Consider the following 19,152-nt stretch of genomic DNA (forward strand, 5'->3'; position numbering starts at 1 on the left):
CGGTAAACAATGTTTTCTCACAATCAAATACTCATCAATCCTAGAAGTTATGAGCATGTACACGATGTCTGTGTCAAGAAAATATGTGTTTGCTGTATGGTTTTTGCAGATGCATTGATTTAAATACAACTTATTACCGCTGTATCAGCTGTTCTTTCACAAATAATAATAACCAATGTTATCATTTACCCTAAAACGAGATTTTGTTTCGGAAGGCTGGGATATAGCCTACTTTTGCTACTTTGTTGGTGCTGCCAAAATAGCAGCACCAACTGCGCTATCCGCTAGTACACTGCTAGTATCTTTAGAGTATTGTTATATCTTTTGAGTTACTAGGGAACTTTACTGTCACGTCGTATCCTGAGAGCAACTGAGTAACCTCACATTCACATCGAATCTTTAGAGTAATGTTAGATCTTCTGAGTAGATCTTTAGAGTAAGTGAGTATATTCACAGTAACAGAGTATCTTTACAGCAACGTCATATCCACACAGTAACCGACTATATTAACCGTAACATCATATATTTAGGGTAATGTTGCATCTTCAGAGCAACTGAGTTACTTTAGAGTGAGCGCATTAGGAGCAACACAGTAAGCCATCTTGAGTGAAGCCCGGTGAGTGTCGTACCTCCCAGGAGATGACCAGTTCGTGCCTGCGCCCGTTTCCTCCGCTCACGTTAGCCGGCGCCACCGCCGGGACTAGAGTCAAAGACAAAAAACACAGGCAACACAATTAGAGCGTATCTCCGCATCGTCACCCGCTGCGGTGACAAATCCAATTAATAACCTCTCCGATTTACAACGTCAAAACAAAATAGAATATTAGCCCGTAAAACCCAGGCGTGATCAAAAACGACCTAGAACCAGAGCCTTGTTGGCGCCTTCCAGGATTGATTACCATATCCGTGACGAGATACAGCGATTAGCGAGTTAATTACGCAGAGGAGATAGGAAGAATTAAATAAGCCTCTTCCAGGCCACCCCTGACCTTTGTAATTATTATGTTTTTATGGATGAGAAACCAGTGGGCGGTGGGGTCTGTGGCAGCGGAGACACCCTGGACCCAGGGAGCCTCCGTCTGCAGGGCACGGCGAACAGTGTACGGTGGTATGGAGGTACGGCGGCGGGGGGGAAAACACCCTGGACCCAGGGAGCCTCCGTCTGCATGGCACGGCGAACAGTGTACGGTGGTATGGAGGTACGGCGGCGGGGGGGGAAAACACCCTGGACCCCGGGAGCCGCAGTCCGCAGCGCGTGGTGAACAGCGTGCATGGCGCTCGGGCCGCTGACTCCGGGGCCTCGCCGCGGCTAAATTCGCGTAAGCCGATTATCGTGCAAACTTTAAATGCAGCTAGGTTAACAATGGAACAGGGGATAGAGCGGGGCTCACGTGGTGGGGCGTGAAGGGAACACACACACCCCCCCCACCCCGACTCCCAGCCCTCCTCAACACAACTACTGTGTGTATAGTGTGTAGCTGCATCCCTGCCGATCAGCGGGGATGTGTTCTGTTGACATGCCTCCAGAGGTAACGGGAGTCAGAGGTGCTTAACATAATAACGCATGCAAACGCCCGAGGGAATGCTCGTGCCGGTGTATGCGTTATCGTTTTAATGTATGCATGTATTCCATATTTACAATGATTTTTCTTTCCTGCGGTTTATCTCGGCGACACGCGCATCATTTCCCCTCGAGGGGAAACACTTATTCACCCTATTGATTCCACACAATCAATAGGGTGATAAGTATTTCATTACCCCGAGTACTATCTTCTGTTTTATCCGATGTATATATCTTATTAACGCACGTTTCCAGCTGCAGGGCGTTCCTTCCTGCCACTATTTCACTGATTTAGCAGACCCTGTTATCCAATTGCCTTACAGTGAGGTCGTTAAAAGATCATCAAGCAGCGGCTAAGGGGTTGCTCAGGGGTGCCCACTGACAAACTGTGGACGTTGGGTTTCGAACCCAGAACCTTTTGGCTTCGGGACACTAAACATCCTAAGCATTAAACTACCAAGCCCCCCTGGAAAACCCATCCCCCTAAAGCAGGGGTCTCAAACTCGCGGCCCGGGGGCCAATTGAGGCCCACGGGATGATATTTTTGTGGCCCCCTACTTGACATCAAAGTCGCTTGCCACGCTTTTTTATCACTTGTGATACGGTCACCAGATGTCCCGGTTTTGCCGGGACAGTCCCAATTCTGAGTTGCGTGTCCTGAGTCCCGACAAAATCCAAAGGACGCTAAAATGTTCAGATTTCCACCAATCACTATGAAATGTCCCCTGTTGTAAGCGATTATATAGCCAACATGATCTAATTATAGCCCGATCATTAACTTCGGTTGAGTCAGTTGTGCTACTTTTTTATGTGGAATACTTGATGTGGCCCAGCCTGACCCAGACTCTACCTCCAGCGGCCCCCAGGTAAGATGAGTTTGAGACCCCTGCCCTAAAGGCTATCTAGCCCCCCATAGAATGCCCAGTCCCCCTACAGACTACCCACCAACCCTCCCTAAATTTACCTGCTTCTTTGGTGCGCACTCCCCTGGAGGGGGCGCTGGGGTCCCCCGTGCCGATGGCGTTGCTCGCCACCACCCTGAACTCGTACTCCACCCAGGGGTTCAGGTCCACGGCCATGGCAGACTCCATGGTGCCCGTAACGGGCTCGGGGTCTTGGGGAGGAGGGGAAACCAACAGGATTCATGCTGGTTACACTCTTCAATCATCAGAATACTTAAAACTTACTGATGCTGAGTTCTTGTCATGTTGGATATGGGAGAATGGGGTTTGGAAGGTTCTTGGTGTTCATGTTCATGTATATAAGTTTGTATTAATTAATAATATAAATATAACAAACACACTATGCCTAACAATGTTGAAGATGCAGAGTCTCAGTGGCAGTCAATCTTTCAAGAGGCCACAAATCAACTCTGACACAATGGTAACTGAATGACATGCTAGCTATGAATGAACGCTTTCTAAATCAGCCTGGCAACGTGGATCAATACAGACAGGAGAACCATGACCTGGTTAATGAATATTAATACCTGAGGTGTTGGCTTCATTTAAGCTGGTCTGTTTAAATGTAGGTGTTTTTAACGTAGGCCAATGCTAGCATTCTTGTCATGTTAAAAATGGGTTTGAAGGGAACGCATTAATGAACGGCCAGGAGCAAATTACACACATCGATGAATTCATACTTTTTATACAATGTTAGTGTTTTTTGCGCAATGTGATACTTTTCTGAGAGGCAAAGGGAAACATGTTTTTATCGTTAACGGTACACAGAGCGCCAACTCTCTCGCCTTGAGCGTGACTCACGTAAATGACCCTCTTCACACACTTTCACGCAGCACCTTCTATTTCCAATTCAAAACACACACTAGTATCGGACCAGATGGGGTTCTCGAGGGAACGGACCGACTGGGGTTTTTGGAGCGATCTGATTGGCTCGGGTTTTTCGAGCAATCTGATTGGCAGTTGAGGAGGCCAGTGGAAAAGACAGGGAATGAGGCAGTGGAGAAGACAGGGGAGGTTGCGGTGGAGAAGACAAGTGAAGGAAACAGTAAAGAAGAGTGTAGAGAAGACAGTGGAGGAGGCCGTGGAGGAGGCAATAGAGAAGATAGTGGAAGAGGCAGAGCAGGGAATAGTAGAAAAGGGAGAGAGCAGAAAGCTTTTAGTGGAGCAGTCGCCTATAGGTGTACCTTTAAAAGTGAGTGGTCAACGAAGTGGTCAATCATCCCCCACCCACACACACACACACGTAAACACACACACACACGCACACGCACACACATGCTGAAAAAGGCTGATTTGAATCATTCCTTAAGCCCATGCCCTATTAATGGGGGCCCCTGTTCCTGAAGACTATACTGAGGTTGAAGTTCATAGCCATTTGTATTTGCATAAATAAAGAACAAATAAACAATTATTGTATTTGTCTGAATTTGTCTTGTTTAACCCAATATTTCAATCTTTAACATTTGCACTAATGAATTATAAAATAGCTGGAAATTGCAATAATTATTGTGTGGGGTGAAAATTCACCTCGTTTGGCAAAATTGTCGGTCCCTCCTCCCCAAACACGTAATCTTACTCCAAACTCTTCTTGAAACGTGGCAGCTCTGTATATTGTGTTGGCCTGTTATCAAATGTAGCTATTACACCACTTTATTCTATAATATGAAGTCATTAGATGCTATTTTCTTCAAGCCATTACAGCGCTTTTAGAAAATTGCTGGCGCGGGCTGGCCTGTATAGCTGACTACAAATGTTATTTCCTTGGTGTTTATTTTGATCCGGGAGCCACGAGCTAACCAAACAAATGCGGCAGCGAACTAAGGAGCCATCTGCCTCTCCCTCTTCCATTGAAATTGCCGGGATGAATTTTTTTTCCTTTTCAAACAAGAAAGATAGTTGCTGTGCCGTGCTCCGTGCTATGGGCTACGAGTGCTACACGCACAGCGGTTCAAGCAGGTGTCGGCTAATCCGCTAACCCCGGGCCTTCTGTAATGAAGTTCCGTCAACATTAGCCTTAGCGACCGAAGACAATCGTTTGAAAGGAAAACATATCCACGACGAGAGCACAACAAATGTATGCGAGTGGAAAGCCGGTCCTTATCATTCGAGACACAGCGGTGCCACGCTGCTCTTTAAACAAGCGCTGATAGGAGCCGAGCGGAAAAAAGCCCATCCGCAGTATGCTAATCTTTACAAGTTCACCACTTGCAATGCATCACAGGAGGCTTAATTGTCCTTTATCAAATTAAATATTGTTTAACAGACTCCTCCGTGTGAAAAGAGTGTTTGCTAAGTATGATTTATCAATCCGTGCCGATGGATTAATACCGCATCATAAACCCGGCTAATATTTTTAGCTTAGTCCATCAGGATGGATTGCCCTCTGCTTAGCAACCGTCATTCCTTCAACGTTCACTTTTAATGATTTCCCTCCGAACCATAATATTGTACAGTTTTCGTCAGACATAGATTATCTATTTTCAGCGAAAATGAAAGCATCCCAGTATCCCAAGCCAAAAGAAAAGGTAAATGAAGCTAAACTAAAGACTCAACTCTGAAATGAACATGCTTGATTAACAGTTTTAATAAGTACTTCACAACTTTTGTATTTCAATGTTTAATAGACCTTTAAATTCACAAAAGAACGTCCATCTTCTGATGCAGTATAACATCGCCCCTTGGTAGAGTGACATTCTTATGGCAGGGCCATCTATTTATTGTAACACAGTGCTGAATATAAATTCCAAAAAAGTTAAACATGGCAAAAATGTGTATAAAAAGTTAATAAAAAAAGTGAAAAATAAGGCACAATTATAAAATGCATTATATATGCAGGTAAAAAAAAACTAAAAATATCCAACCGGAGAAATCGGATGATTAGCTCAAGGCTATTTTCCAGCATAATTGCATTTTAAAGGACCAAACCACACCTTTAATACAATAACATGCACCAGCGGCACCAGCCGCTGATATCAGTGTACTCCCAGAGCTTGATAAGCAGACTGGGGGGGGGGGGGGGGGTGTACCTGTTCTGACGGTCTGCCAGCCCAGGGAGAATGGGCTCCGGGCCTGGAGGTTGTAGGTGCTAATGGGGCTGTGGTTGTCCAGCCCACGGCTCCACGAGAGGGTGGCTGTGCTGTCGGTGATCTCCTCCACAATCACCACCCCGGGGGGTCCGGGAGGCCCTGCAGGAGAGAGAGGACACACACACACACACACACACACACACACACACACACACACACACACACACACACACACACACACACACACACACACACACACACACACATAGAGGAGAGAGGAGACACACACCCACATAATGGAGCGAGGACATACACAGACGGACAAACACACACATAGATGAGAGAGGACACACACACACACATCCACATAGATGAGAGAGGACACACACACACACATAGGAGAGAGGACACACACACACACACACACATCCACATAGATGAGAGAGGACACACACACACACATAGGAGAGAGGACACACACACACACACACACACATACACATAGATGAGAGAGGACACACACACATAGGAGAGAGGACACAAAAACACACACAGAGGAGACACACACACGTAGGAGAGAGGACACACAGACACACACAGATAAAGGCATGAGGAAAAACACACACACACAGGAGAGGGAAGACACAGACGAATAGAGGAGAGAGGCCGCATACAGATAGAGGAAAGAAGAGACACACAGACACAAACGCGTGGAGAAGATAGGACACAGAAACACACACAGACACAGGTCATTAATGAGCTGGTCGGTGTGATTCATCTCGCTCTACGATGGCTACACGTTGGGCTGCGAACATCGGGAATCAAACAGAGTAGCTTTCGGCTGCAGTGTAGTGAAACCACTGCGCACTCCTGTGCATTCGAAAATCGACATGGCTGCAAGCAGGAAATTCCACCGGTCAAGCTGAGTTAGAACACAGAGAGGGACTCCACCGAACCCACATCGGGGTGGGGCAACCGTCAGACGTTTCCTGCTGAATAAGGAATATAAAATGCCTTATTTATCCATTGCCTTATTTATGCACACATTTATTTATTTGGCTTTCCCTGGAGGCAGCGGCGAGCCAGCTGGGCTGTGGAGGAGAGGCGTGGTGAGCAACCCTGCTCTGTTTTAACTCAGCCAAACATGTGTTTACCCCCAGCCTTCAGTCACACGTGAAATCTGCCAGGGCAGTGGTCGTCTGAGGACTTGAGGGGGAGCAGCTGTAAGTAAAGTCTGTGGCAGCTGCCCGGGATCAGGGGGAAAGCAGTGTGCCTGGTCCACACATCAAGTGTCCAGTGGAAGCTCCGTTCACGTCGCAGGACCGATGTTAATAAAGATCCTTCAGTGTTCTTCATATTCAATTGTAGTCGATTTGATGAAAAACCCGAAATGATTTTCCTCGTTATTTCTTATTCAAACCAATGAACCAATTTAATGAGAATGTTCTGGTGTTTTCTAAAAGGCGCCTTTCAGGTGAAAGATGCTGCTTTGTTCATGAGGTGGGCGCAACAGCACAAATAAATAAATATATATAGATACAGCAGTAGTAATTAAGAGTTGACTACAGATGGCAGCTAAACCAGCTCATTTCTTAAAATAAAATATGTTAACAATCTATTCTAAGGTCCAAACATTCCCCTTGTGTGTCTTGAAGTCCAACTTTGATCCAGATTAATAAATATTAACTTAAATATATATAGGTAAATAGAGAGAGAGAGAGAGAGAGAGAGAGAGAGAGAGAAGAGAGAGAGAGAAGTAGAAGAGAGAGAGAGACCAGAGGAGGAGAGAGAGAGAAGAGACCAGAGGAGGAGAGAGAGAGATAGAGAGAGAGAGAGAGGACCTCCGCCTACCACGACCAGAGTTCCAGCCTCGCGAACAGACGACGTCGCGCTGAGTGTGGGCCCGTCATCCGATTTCCCAGCATGCTTCAGGAGGATGCTCCTGATCATCAAGTCCACTGTAGAAGACTGCTGCAAAGAGCATACAGAACACCTGTAAGAGTGGCAGGGTTGGACGGCTCTGTGTTTGTGAGCGTGTGAGTGTGAGCGTGTGGGAGTGTGTCAGAGGCTGTCTACACGGAGCCAGGGTAAAAACAAGGTGCGTGGCTGCCACTGTTATATCTGTTCAGATGAGAGACGCCCGAGGCGGGACGGGGAATAATTCAAGGTCTGCCGACAGCTGTTTAGGACGGCGCCTGATTAAAAATACAAGACAGACATCAGTCACGATGCTGTCGAGCCCACAGCGGACTGTCAAGGAAAATACCCTCTCTCCAGAGGACCCGGCCGCTGCCGCTGCGGCTGGAGCTATGCATGAGATGTATCTTCAATGTGATCCTCCGAATGTTCACCATTCGTTAGGAATGGCTGTAGCCTTTACTTCCAGGGTTAGATTTAAACATACCGTGCCCCTCCGAATGTCAACCCTTTCGTTCGTTGGGTCAATGAATATGGATGAGTTGAGGCTAAAGTTTGTGTTCTGGATTTTACGGAGGCGGGGGGTTGTAACAGAACTATTATTAACTGATATTGGATATTAGCGCAAAACTGAAATCATATACGACACTCAATGAATATTACATACAAATTGTATTCCCCCCCCTGCGCTATTTATTAAGTATCATACTTTGTTTGTAGAAAAACAGCCTTGGGCTGCACTTGAAGGCTTCAGAATTGATGGCTGGAGGTTCAGCCATCATTAACGTATAGCCTGCTCTCTTAAGATGCCTCTATAAAAGGTTCCTGGTGTTCCCTAGTGATTACCATTATCATATTAATGATCTCGGTAAAAAACGATCTCTTCGAGGTATCTTGCCTTGGGAGGCAAATCCTAACCGTTTTTCTATTTTAAATACTTACTATTATTCATTTAGCTGACACTTTTGTTCACAGAGCAAGTTACATGGACTTTTATCCTTAAGGAGCAGGTAGGGGTTAGGCCTCTTGCTCAGGGACGCCCGCACCTAGACTTTGTGGGGGTCGAACCCCAAGCCTACTGTAAAGCACCCTAACCACTTCAATATCATGCCCATATGTAAATACCGCCTCTTGGTCCATTATGTTTACTTTCAATAAAGCAGCATATACCGTTAAGAATGTCTACCTCAACTGTCTCAACTGCCTGTTAAGACCTTTTCTTTTACATTTCTACGACTCATACATTGTGTATTAATACGTGCATTGCGTATTTTTAGTGGTATTTGTTACACTTTTGTTACATAAACATACACTTTTCTTTTCTACTGCTGTTCTGTCCTTTTTGCTGTAACATCGGAATATCCCGTCGGGGATAAATAAATCATCCTCTTATCTTCTCTTAAGAGGGATCCGTATTCAAAGGAAGCAGCAGCGACAGTCATTCTCAAAGTCACCTGTTGCACCACAATGTGATTCATTTACCGAGAAAGTCACACATGAATGCGCGTCCCCTATGGAACGTCTGTCAGATCGTTTACTCATTTCTTGTTGGAAGATCAGCCAATCGGAGACGAGGCAGATGCACCACGGCATCTGGGACCTACACAGGTAAATATCGGCTTACAGAAAATGCAGAGGAAGACGTGGGCGCTCTGTTAGTCAAACCTTTATGCTAACCCTTCCCCCACCACCAAGCCAATCTCGTATTAGCCAGTCAACCATTTTAAACAAATGAATATATTTTAGCATGCCATTACGGCAGAGACACAGGTTGCCTTTGTCCTCAAAGAACAAGTAAACGCTCAAATAAATCCAAAGACTATCTATCCACTTATTGGATATGTGTCCCCACTGGTTTATTTTCCTCTCTTTAAAAAAGTGCTCCTTTAATTCAATCTCTTGGCAGTGAGGTCAGGAATGTAAATAAGCCTGGAGCCATGAAGTGCGAAGCCTTGCCCAGGACTAAGCTGGCAGACCTGTTGTACACCACTGCCATTCCAGAGGCCATCTGGGAGCAGTCCTAACATGTGTAGGGGCCTGCATCGGCAACGCTCCTACAGCCGCTGATAGACATGATCGTGGGCTGGTGGCAGGTCCTTTATCACCGTGACAGCCCCAGCTGGATGACCTTTCAGGGGATTCACCCCGTCTCTCCAACACGACTCGCACTTCAAATCGGTAATTAGACAGATAGGGGATTTATCGTTTGTCCGCGACCCCTGCTCTGACTTCTACTCTGACCACTAATTGAAAACGGTGATTTAATCACCATACATGTCTGAATAGTACAATAAGGAATAAATAAAGGTTGAGGTCAAATAAATGCACATTTTGCATAGATACACACACACGGACGTACAGACAGAACAACAGACAGGGGCATGAGAGACCCTTTGGCGGACGCAGCCCTGCTCGTTACCTGTGCTCTGACGGTCTGGATGTACTCCAAGTGGCCGCCGTCCTTCTGGAAGTTGATTGGCCGCTGATTGAAGGACCACTGGAAGCCGACGTCCAGCGACGTGTCGTGGGTCGCCTTGCAGCTCAGCACCACGCTCTCCCCCACCGTCACCTCCAGCCGCCCGGGGCTCAGGTCCACGCGCATGGGCTCTGGAGACACAGAGCTACTGCCCTGTCATCCCAGGAGAGAGCACCTCCAGCTGGGGGGGGGGCAGGAAAGACCCCCACAAGCTGGGGGGGGGACCACTACCACTACTGCCCTGTCAGACCAGGAGACACCCCTGTCAAGCTGTTGGGGACCATTAACACTACTGCCCTGTTAGTCCAGGAGAGAGCTCCATCACCTGGGGTAGACCACTACCACTACTGCCCCGTCAGTCCAGGAGAGAGCTCCATCACCTGGGGTAGACCACTACCACTACTGCCCCGTCAGTCCAGGAGAGAGCGCCATCACCTGGGGTTGACCACTACCACTACTGCCCCGTCAGTTCAGGAGAGAGCTCCATCACCTGGGGTAGACCACTACCACTACTGCCCTGTTAGTCCAGGAGAGAGCTCCATCACCTGGGGTAGACCACTACCACTCCTGCCCTTTTGTCCCAGGAGAGAGCTCCATCACCTGGGGTAGACCACTACCACTACTGCCCCGTCAGTCCAGGAGAGAGCTCCATCACCTGGGGTAGACCACAACCACTACGGCCCTGTCAGTCCAGGAGAGAGCTCCATCACCTGGGGTAGACCACTACCACTACGGCCCTGTCAGTCCAGGAGAGAGCTCCATCACCTGGGGTAGACCACTACCACTACTGCCCTTTCGTCCCAGGAGAGACCCCCGCCAGTGGAGCCACAGTATAATGTAATACGAATATAACATTCATTTAATATAACCGCGATCATATCCACTGTGAGATACAATATGATCCGTGTGTTAGATTATAACTAGCACCCACTGTAGCCACTGTATAATATACAATTATTAATTCACACTGGGTATGGACAAACAGCCACTGCCGCTGTAGCTTCAATAAAATAGAGAGCCACTAATCACCTGGGGAACCAAAGCAGGGTAGCCATAGTGATGTGCTTTAACCAAAGCGCCTTACTGTGAGTTGTAGATATTTCATTCAGAGCAGGTAGTGGAACTTCCTCAAGGATGCCCAAAGGCACGCTTCAGGGCGTCTGAACTGCGCGGTTCAAACCAGGAATCTTTGGAATGAGAATTTAGCTAAGTCACGACATTATCACTCCCCACCTCTGTCTTGGTTGTCCTACAAATCAGTCGAAATCAATATTCAATGTCTGATCTGATAGACAGCCCTAATCTGGGTGTTTCACTCCCCTTCGCCTCAGTTTGTATCCGACCAATCATGTTGCAGGGGCTGCTGCCTAGAAACCCACCAGCTGAAACCCCAGGACCCTAACATGTCACCCGAGCACTGGACTATCCTCCGCAGTGTGGCTACCCGGAGACAGGCGGCCGCTATGGGAGTCGTTCTATGATGAATCTGGGATGTGATAGCTGCTTCACGGATCACCAAGCACAGGGTACGGTCTCCGGTGCCCTCGCTCCCGGCAGGGTGGGGATAGGGGGTGGGGGGTGGGGAGAGACAGCCACAGTTGGGTGCTGTTAACCCGTGGTTGGCTGGCGCTAATTTGGCAGGAAATGAAGCCCCCTGTGGGCCTTGCTTACCTTTCACCCAGAGCATGGCCGTCATCTCGGCCGAGCCGAAGGTGTTCACCGCCAGGCACACGTAGTGGCCCTCGTCAGCGCGGCTGGAGTTCACGATCCTCAGCGTGTTGTCCCGCAGCAGCATGATCCTGCAGGGGGGAGAGACGGACGCGGTTCGATGACGGTTTGGGGAGGAGATTCACGCCTGACCGGCTGGGGACTCTGAGGCTCAGGCGCACTGGTTAAATATTTGGGGATGCCTGCCGCACAGCAGCGCCACTTCAACATTCCCCCCCCCGTCCTCGGGACGTCGCTGCGCCATAAGAGGAGAGGGATCCGATTCCGGAGGAAAAGATGCTGATTCCACCGGGGAGTGGAAAAGTACATTTGAAGTCTGTGCCGCCCGGAGGGTTTTGAAGGACGCTAAAAGGCATGGGATGCACAAAGTTGTTTAAGAGCTAGAAAAGGCTCAGACGTCTTTTAAATAGAAAGTCAACAGCAGTCTTTAGCTGAGCCGGGTAAAGCTCCATCAATTTAAACTAGCAGGGAGAGATGACAAAAGCAATGCTAAACTCCACAAAATCCATCACCAATTTAAGCCCATTAATGAAAGTGATTTCCCGATAGCATCGAGCAACGCTATCTCAAATTGGATTAAAACACAGGTGCTAAGGGTAACGATAAGGCGGAAAGGGGAGGGGAAAGAGAGTTCAATTAAGATAGAAGACTAAATTAATTCATTTTAAATATGGATTGGTGGCACGGGGATAAGGAAGTCACTTACAGAAACACCCCATAAAGGCTCATTAGGATGTCATTAGGTTTTAAGGCGCTTAAGCTTCATTTTGTTTCTATTGGGGAGTTATTTTTTTATTTGGATTCTTTCTCTTCCTTCTCGTGTTCTCTAATGGGAACTGGTGTTGTACTCAACAAGGTCAGGGCATTTAAAACAATGATTGTGTTCGACACAAACAGAGGCTTCTAATGATTGCGATTGACCAGCCAATCGCTCCACCCAAATGGCCGTGGTTACACGATTGGTACGTGCCTGGTTTCGGTTCGGCCCGGTGCAGTCTATTTGCGGAGGAAGCAAACAAAGGCAACAACAAAGAAAATAAAAACACGGCAATGAAAAAACAGCCCGAAAAAGCACACTTCTTGCTCTGCCTGCAAAGCAGTGGTGCAACGATTAATCTTTGAAAGTTGTCCTGCAATTAAACTATTCTGAGGCCAAAAACACTACGCTACACTTTCTTCAAGTTTGCCAATTACATTCATTATCTCGGCTTGCAAAATGTTGTGGACAAACTCCACATTTCTGTCCAATTACCAACACTTCTGGCCACGGGCAAGGGATTAAGTTATCTCCGGGTGCCTGGGTGGTTCTCACTTTCCATTCTGAAGATTTCCAAAACAAAACTAGAAAATCAAAATAGGAAGATAACTCCTACTGCTATGGCAAAACGCGGAATGAGTCAAAGGCATTTTCTTTCGATTTCCACATTAATAACTTTAAAAATACCTAATTGGATGCACCAACTCTGGAAATTGGTTTCATATGGGGCCAAGTATTATTCGAAATACCAAATTTGCTCCAGCGTGCTTGTGGTGAGCCTGTGACATTTAGATGAATATTCAGCTTGTAATTGAAGGATTAGGACAGTATGAGCTCACTGGGCACCCCGCTGATCAGTCAGAGCGCATTTCAGGCCAATCCATCAGTGTATGGCCCAACAGAGACCAGCACTAGTCGGATACCAATTTTGCCTTAGTTCAATTGTTGTATTTGCATTGCACTTAATAAAGCATGCATCAATTATTTCGAATAATCTAATGTATTATCTATTTAGATAATTTCTCTGTATCATTTTCTGATAAATCAGCACATTTACGTTGCCTATATGTTAGAAAGATCTGTATAACAATGGCATTATAATGTGGATATATATACAGTATATACATATATATATCTTCTTATGCTATATTGGATTTCATGGTGATCTCATGTTCAGGTTACCTTCTAGTCTGTGGCTAGCAGAGGCAGAATCAAATGGAGGTTTTGTTGTTAGTGGAAAAAAACTGGACCCGATTTCTAGGAGAAGATGTCTTTGGATCGTGATCATTTTGATGCCAGATCTTGTTGTGTTTCTAGTGGCTTATGCGGACACGTTTAATTGAATTGAATTGCCAGCCAAATTAAATATTTATAGCCACTCTGTTTGGTTGGAATATTCCCGATCTAATCTTTAAAAAAGAAAAAAAAAGCAATTTCTGCCCAAACCAAACAATAGGAACAACACAAAAGTTTGTTTCTTTCGTCCGTTCATTTCATTCCCACTGTGTCGGCGTCCGTATTTACCGTGCTGAGCCCCATTGGTTATTACGGCTAGGGGGTGATCGACATTTGCGGAGGTAGACTCGGCAAGGTGTGACAAAAATTCCGCCACCCGTCGCCACGCGACGTTCCTCAAATTAAGGAGAGAATCTGCATAGGACAAGGACGCTGCCGCAGAGAGGACACCTTCCAGGGAGCGCCGGCACACAACACATGCAAATTAGCCCGGGCCAGACGAGTCTAACTCGATAAATATGAGGAGGCCACAGCGGTATAGCCGAATGATGGAACGACGGCGGAGGGAAGGAACAGGGAATGCTAACAACAGGGGGCGACTGAAGTCTTAATGGTTTTATTGTATTGACAAATTCAACCGTTGGTATTGGTGTGGGCAACGTAAAGCAGAAACTAATGGGATTAATACTTTCTGTTGAAAAGACAAAGGCCCCCGAAACATTAGAGGAAATCCATGTTAATTACAGGCCCTTCGTTAAATCAGCACAGCTGCCAGTGCCAGATAAAGGCGGCGCCGCGTCGATCCCGCGACCTGCTCCTTCCAGATTCTGACGCCGTCTCTGCAAGTGGCGAAAAGCACCGCAGCTCCATGGATAAGGTCGGGAAAATGCTTCCAGGATTTGAGACCTGACAATGGACGACCGACCCCCCCCCCCACCGTCCCCCACCACCGTCGGTCTTAGCCCTGATCAGCCTGGCTAAGACTCGACATCCACAAGGTCAGAATGGAAATCACTGGCCTTCTTAAAGACAGTGCAGAGTGCAGACTAGCAAATACATGGGAACCGGCCATGGAAGCAAACAATACAAGCTAACGCAATATTAAGACTTTAACTGAATTCCTTCTTCTATTTTCAGAGCAGAGGAAAAAAGTTCTAGAAGATGACCAAATAAAGCATTGAAAAAATATAAAGTGAGTTATTCTAAGGACAACACTTCACCTTCAATCGAGAATATGTATGTGTCTGGTGAAAAGTCTGCTGCAGGCAAACTTGTGTGGTGTTTCCACATCCAGTAACTGCTCCATTATGTGATATTGTTGAGTATTACAAAAAGCCCTACATTCAATACAAAATGGAAGGAATGTTTTTTTAACATTCCTAAAGTGCCCTATTTTACCTACGAATCAAAGACGCTGCCCCTTAACTACCACGATATTAAACAAAGAAAATAGTAACAAGAGAAATGCAAGTTGAACGTAAAATACAAGAACTGTAATCTCGAACAAACATAACCTGTATTGAAAAAATGGTCCCGAGGTTTATCTTTTAAGATAAAACTTTATCCAAAGTGAGACGTAACGGTACGATTCGGCAAAATCGTAGGTCTGATGTGACACCACAGAGAAGAACCAGGGTTTGACGAATGTCTCCCACAGTGTATCAGATACACAGAGATCCAATCTCTGGGCGTTCATCGGCCCCTTTCACCTTAAAGGATCACCACGTGTCCTCCATCCATCTCTTGCACTATCTCTCCCCCCAGCTGCTGAGAAAACACACACAGCAATCTCTGTGTTGGCAGTTTCGAAAAAATGGGCCTTTGATTTAGCGCACACCAACTTTGCTTTAATAAACTAACTCCAACTATGCACTCCAGTGGCATCAATAATAAAAATGTAAAAACATTGTGTCTCTGATTCTTTCAGGGACTCGCCACTTACGCCCTCCCTCTCCACTGCACTACTGCTTCATTTTTTACAAAGGTGGATTCATGCAGCACTTGAATTTTCAATAGTTCCTCCTCCCATATCGATCGAGCTGCTTTGATCATTCTACGCCTCGCCTGAACGACGCTCGGGATAAAAGCAGCTAAATAAATCACTCAATGTAAAAGCAGATGTAATGTATTTCAACCACATTGTAATGAACCTCGGTGTCCGTCCGTCCGTCCGTCCGTCCGTCCGTCTGCCAGTGAGCGAGCGGACTGCTGTGGCTGGCTGTAGGCGTGTGTACCAGGGGGGGGAGAGCTGGGGGGGGGGGGGGGGGGGGGAGGGGGGGGCTGTGAGGGAGACTGCGTGATTGGATTACCAGCGTCCTGCCCTTGCGAAGAGAGAGAGAGAGCGCTCCGGAGCCCGGGCTCAGCGGGGCGGGGCTCGGCGGGGCTGCCAAGGTCCAGCCACCTTGGCTCGGCCCGCGGCGCCCGGGAGGCCCGGGTGCTGACGGGTGAACTTGGCTCCTGCGCTCGGCTTGATTGATGTCACGGGGCGAGGCTAGCACCCCAACGGGGGGGTGGGTGGCGGCGCATTGAGTTGTTTCCCGCCCCGCAAAAAAACGGATGATGCGTCAAAGTGTACGAGTTGTCACACCCGATGCCGGGGAAGGGACGCTGGATTATTCTCGTGCGGAGGTCCACGTTTGTGACGGCTCGACGGCTCGATGGCACGGTGGAAACTCTGCTTTCCAGACTTTAATGCATGAATAGTAGCAAGGAAGCCTATATATCTTACATTGCTGGTTTCATTACTGAAACTGTTTCATGTGCGGGCGTAGTTTCATGTCTTTATTCCACTGGGGTAATGAACCTTCTCTCGTTAGTGGGAAGCTGAACAATATCCCCGAATCTATCCGGCGAAATGAGCCTCAGTTTCCTTGGCGGTCATTGTTCACTCTGTATCGTTTTTGCAGAATGACTTGAGAAGGTTTATTGACAGGTCCTCTGAAATGCATGGCGTTGATTCAGTATCTTGACCTTCATTGTGCTGCATTTTTGCATGAAAAGAAAAGAATATTTGATTGGCTGATTGAAGTTTGATTGATTGTTTCACTTGGGTTAAATTTGTATGATACATTTTCAATGTGACTTCCAAACCCTGTACAACACCTGTCAAAATGATAATGGTAATGATAATAGAAGGAAATATCCTAATAGACACCCAATATTTACAGCAATTAATCACAGTTGCTAGTCATCCTTATTGCCAAGATAGACCAATATAGGACTCCAGGTATCGACAAATAAGCCTGTTTATCAATGTAAGAAAACCATTACCTTCCCTGCTGTGATTTACCAACCATCTATCTTGTCCACATTCCCTACACTGGAGCGGAGTCTATGATTGTCGTTTTCCAAACTACCTTAGCTTAATGATGTTAGCTCTGGTAGCAAACACGCCCACGGGGGGATTCATTCACTTCATATTTATTTACCAATCATGACACTGGAGGCTGGGATCCGCAAGCGTGTGATTGGTTATCAGCAAACACACACGTCTTCCCGGTCCTACAGACGAAATCGTGTCTTTAAAGGTTTAACATCAACGCCATGTTGACTGGTCCCTGTAGAAATATAATTGCGCGGAGTGCCGAATGAGAATCAACTTCTCATTGGTAGCATATCTCCGTAATGAAACAAGAAAACAAGTCCTAACCCCACCTCTTTGGGTCTTTGGTTTTTCCGGCCCAGGCTCTGCGCCGTCTCCCCCCCTGAACGTTGTACCAAAACACAGTAGGAATGCTGGATCTGAGGGGGAGGGAGACGCAGGGTATTCAGGGGGGAGGAGGTACCGGTTGCTCTGCTGCAGCCGTCGGCTGTCCGCTCTCCTCCAGGTGACCCGGGGCTTGGGCGAGGCCCGGGGCTTGCAGGCGAGGGACACGTCCTTACCGAGGGTGGCGATGACCCGCACGGGGTTGGGGATGAAAACAGGCGGCGACGCTGGGAGACAAAAAGCCATAAATTCGCTTTAGTACGCCCTTTAAAACAAACTCTAAAACATTTTTTAACGACTTCATTTCTATCCTGCCGTTCGGGCACTTGCTCCCTCGTAACCACATGACCGCATGAATAAGCCAGCGTTCATATTTTATTCACTAATTATGGAAATATCTTTGTTCTTCCGCGCCAAACACGGTTGTAAACACCGGAGGGATGGTTAACAGGGTGTATCTGTGACACCGGTGTCAACAACCTGCTCTCCGCGGCCAGATGTGTTTGGCGTACCTCCATCTGGCGACCGCGCCTACCACCCCGCTCTTCCTCCACGCACGACCCTTGACCTACGAGTGTGCCCTTGAAACTATTCAAACTATGAATTGGTTCCGCATCACAATGCGCGTTACATAGCAGAAGCGCATAACCACACAAAATTCACGAACTCAGGCCATGGCTGTGCTCTTATGCCCCTCCGCCGATTTAAAAAACAAACCAGATCAAATCAGCTGTGGCACTTAGAGACCCAGGGCCAATCACCACCAAAGTGCCTCACCAAGAGGGGGGGCATTAGCAACCTTTAGAGGCCGCGCCGAACAACACTGTATGAATAAAATGAAAACAGTGGATGTGACAGAGGAGCTAAAAGGTCACGGCGGAGGCTGACGTCGCTGCTGCAGCCCAGGAAGTGCCAGATGTCCTTGAAGGTCGCTAACAGGCCACGCTGGCATTCGCTACTGAGATTTATGTCTCTGCAGGGCTCCTGCTGCATGTTAGTGGTTTGCAGGGAAGGGAAAGCCACTTCAACTGGTTGATCTGGTGGAAAATAATTATTATTAACAAGCGCCACAGGGAGGATAGTGACACGTTTAATGACTCAACCACCATTGGCAGATTAATTGGCTTGCCTGTAATTACATGATCTTTCATAAAAACAAAGGAGGTGTGAAACCCAGTGCCTTGTTTTAACGGCATCTTTCTTCCTAAACTATTCGTTTTACCAAATTAAGCAAGAGTGGTTGGTTCTGTATGCTAATGATTACTGAAAGGAATGGTGTTGCCCATGATTAAAGTGCTAGCATATGTCGCCTTGTTTGAAATAAAACCACATACATATCCACACACATTTTCTTCTGTGTCTTAAGTAGTCGGCCGTGAAAAACGCCAACCTACCTACATTTCGTTCATCACGTCGGTAACGAAAGTGTGACTTTCCAGAGAAAAAGCCCTCAATGGTGTTTCAGACGAGGCAGTCGTTACGCTAACAAGCGTTCGAAAATGCTACGATATACACGTTCACGAGGGAGGATTACTTTTCCGTTGTGTATAACTTCTAATCCGGGCTGACACGGCCGCAGGTTGCGCGGCAATAAAACCCTCTGATACATCCGTTTCGCTGGCAGAATACGCTCTGCGCGGCTCTCTGCAGTACAGCTGCTGCAGCCGGGCTGACATGGAGGCCCTCCCTTGGCTCTGAGACCCTGTCACAAGGGGTTATTCAAATCATGACTGACGCTGTGTAGGTGACATTACCCACAATGACAACTGCGTGTTACTACGGG

At 47.1% G+C, this 19,152-nt stretch overlaps 1 protein-coding gene across 1 annotated transcript in view; it reads right to left on the reverse strand.

Moving 5' to 3' along the window:
- cntn5 (contactin 5) overlaps nt 1-19,152 on the reverse strand; it is an 89,765-nt gene that overhangs the window by 23,487 nt on the left and 47,126 nt on the right. Inside the window, exons 10-16 of the mRNA XM_056610358.1 lie at nt 17,449-17,596; nt 11,614-11,741; nt 9,886-10,073; nt 7,391-7,520; nt 5,550-5,708; nt 2,526-2,675; nt 630-700 (exon numbers count right to left, since the gene is read on the reverse strand). Coding sequence (XP_056466333.1) covers nt 630-700; nt 2,526-2,675; nt 5,550-5,708; nt 7,391-7,520; nt 9,886-10,073; nt 11,614-11,741; nt 17,449-17,596 — 974 coding nt within the window. The remainder of the gene's footprint in view (nt 1-629; nt 701-2,525; nt 2,676-5,549; nt 5,709-7,390; nt 7,521-9,885; nt 10,074-11,613; nt 11,742-17,448; nt 17,597-19,152) is intronic.

This window comes from Gadus chalcogrammus, chromosome 16, assembly GCF_026213295.1.
Source record: "Gadus chalcogrammus isolate NIFS_2021 chromosome 16, NIFS_Gcha_1.0, whole genome shotgun sequence".
Taxonomy (NCBI): domain Eukaryota; kingdom Metazoa; phylum Chordata; class Actinopteri; order Gadiformes; family Gadidae; genus Gadus; species Gadus chalcogrammus.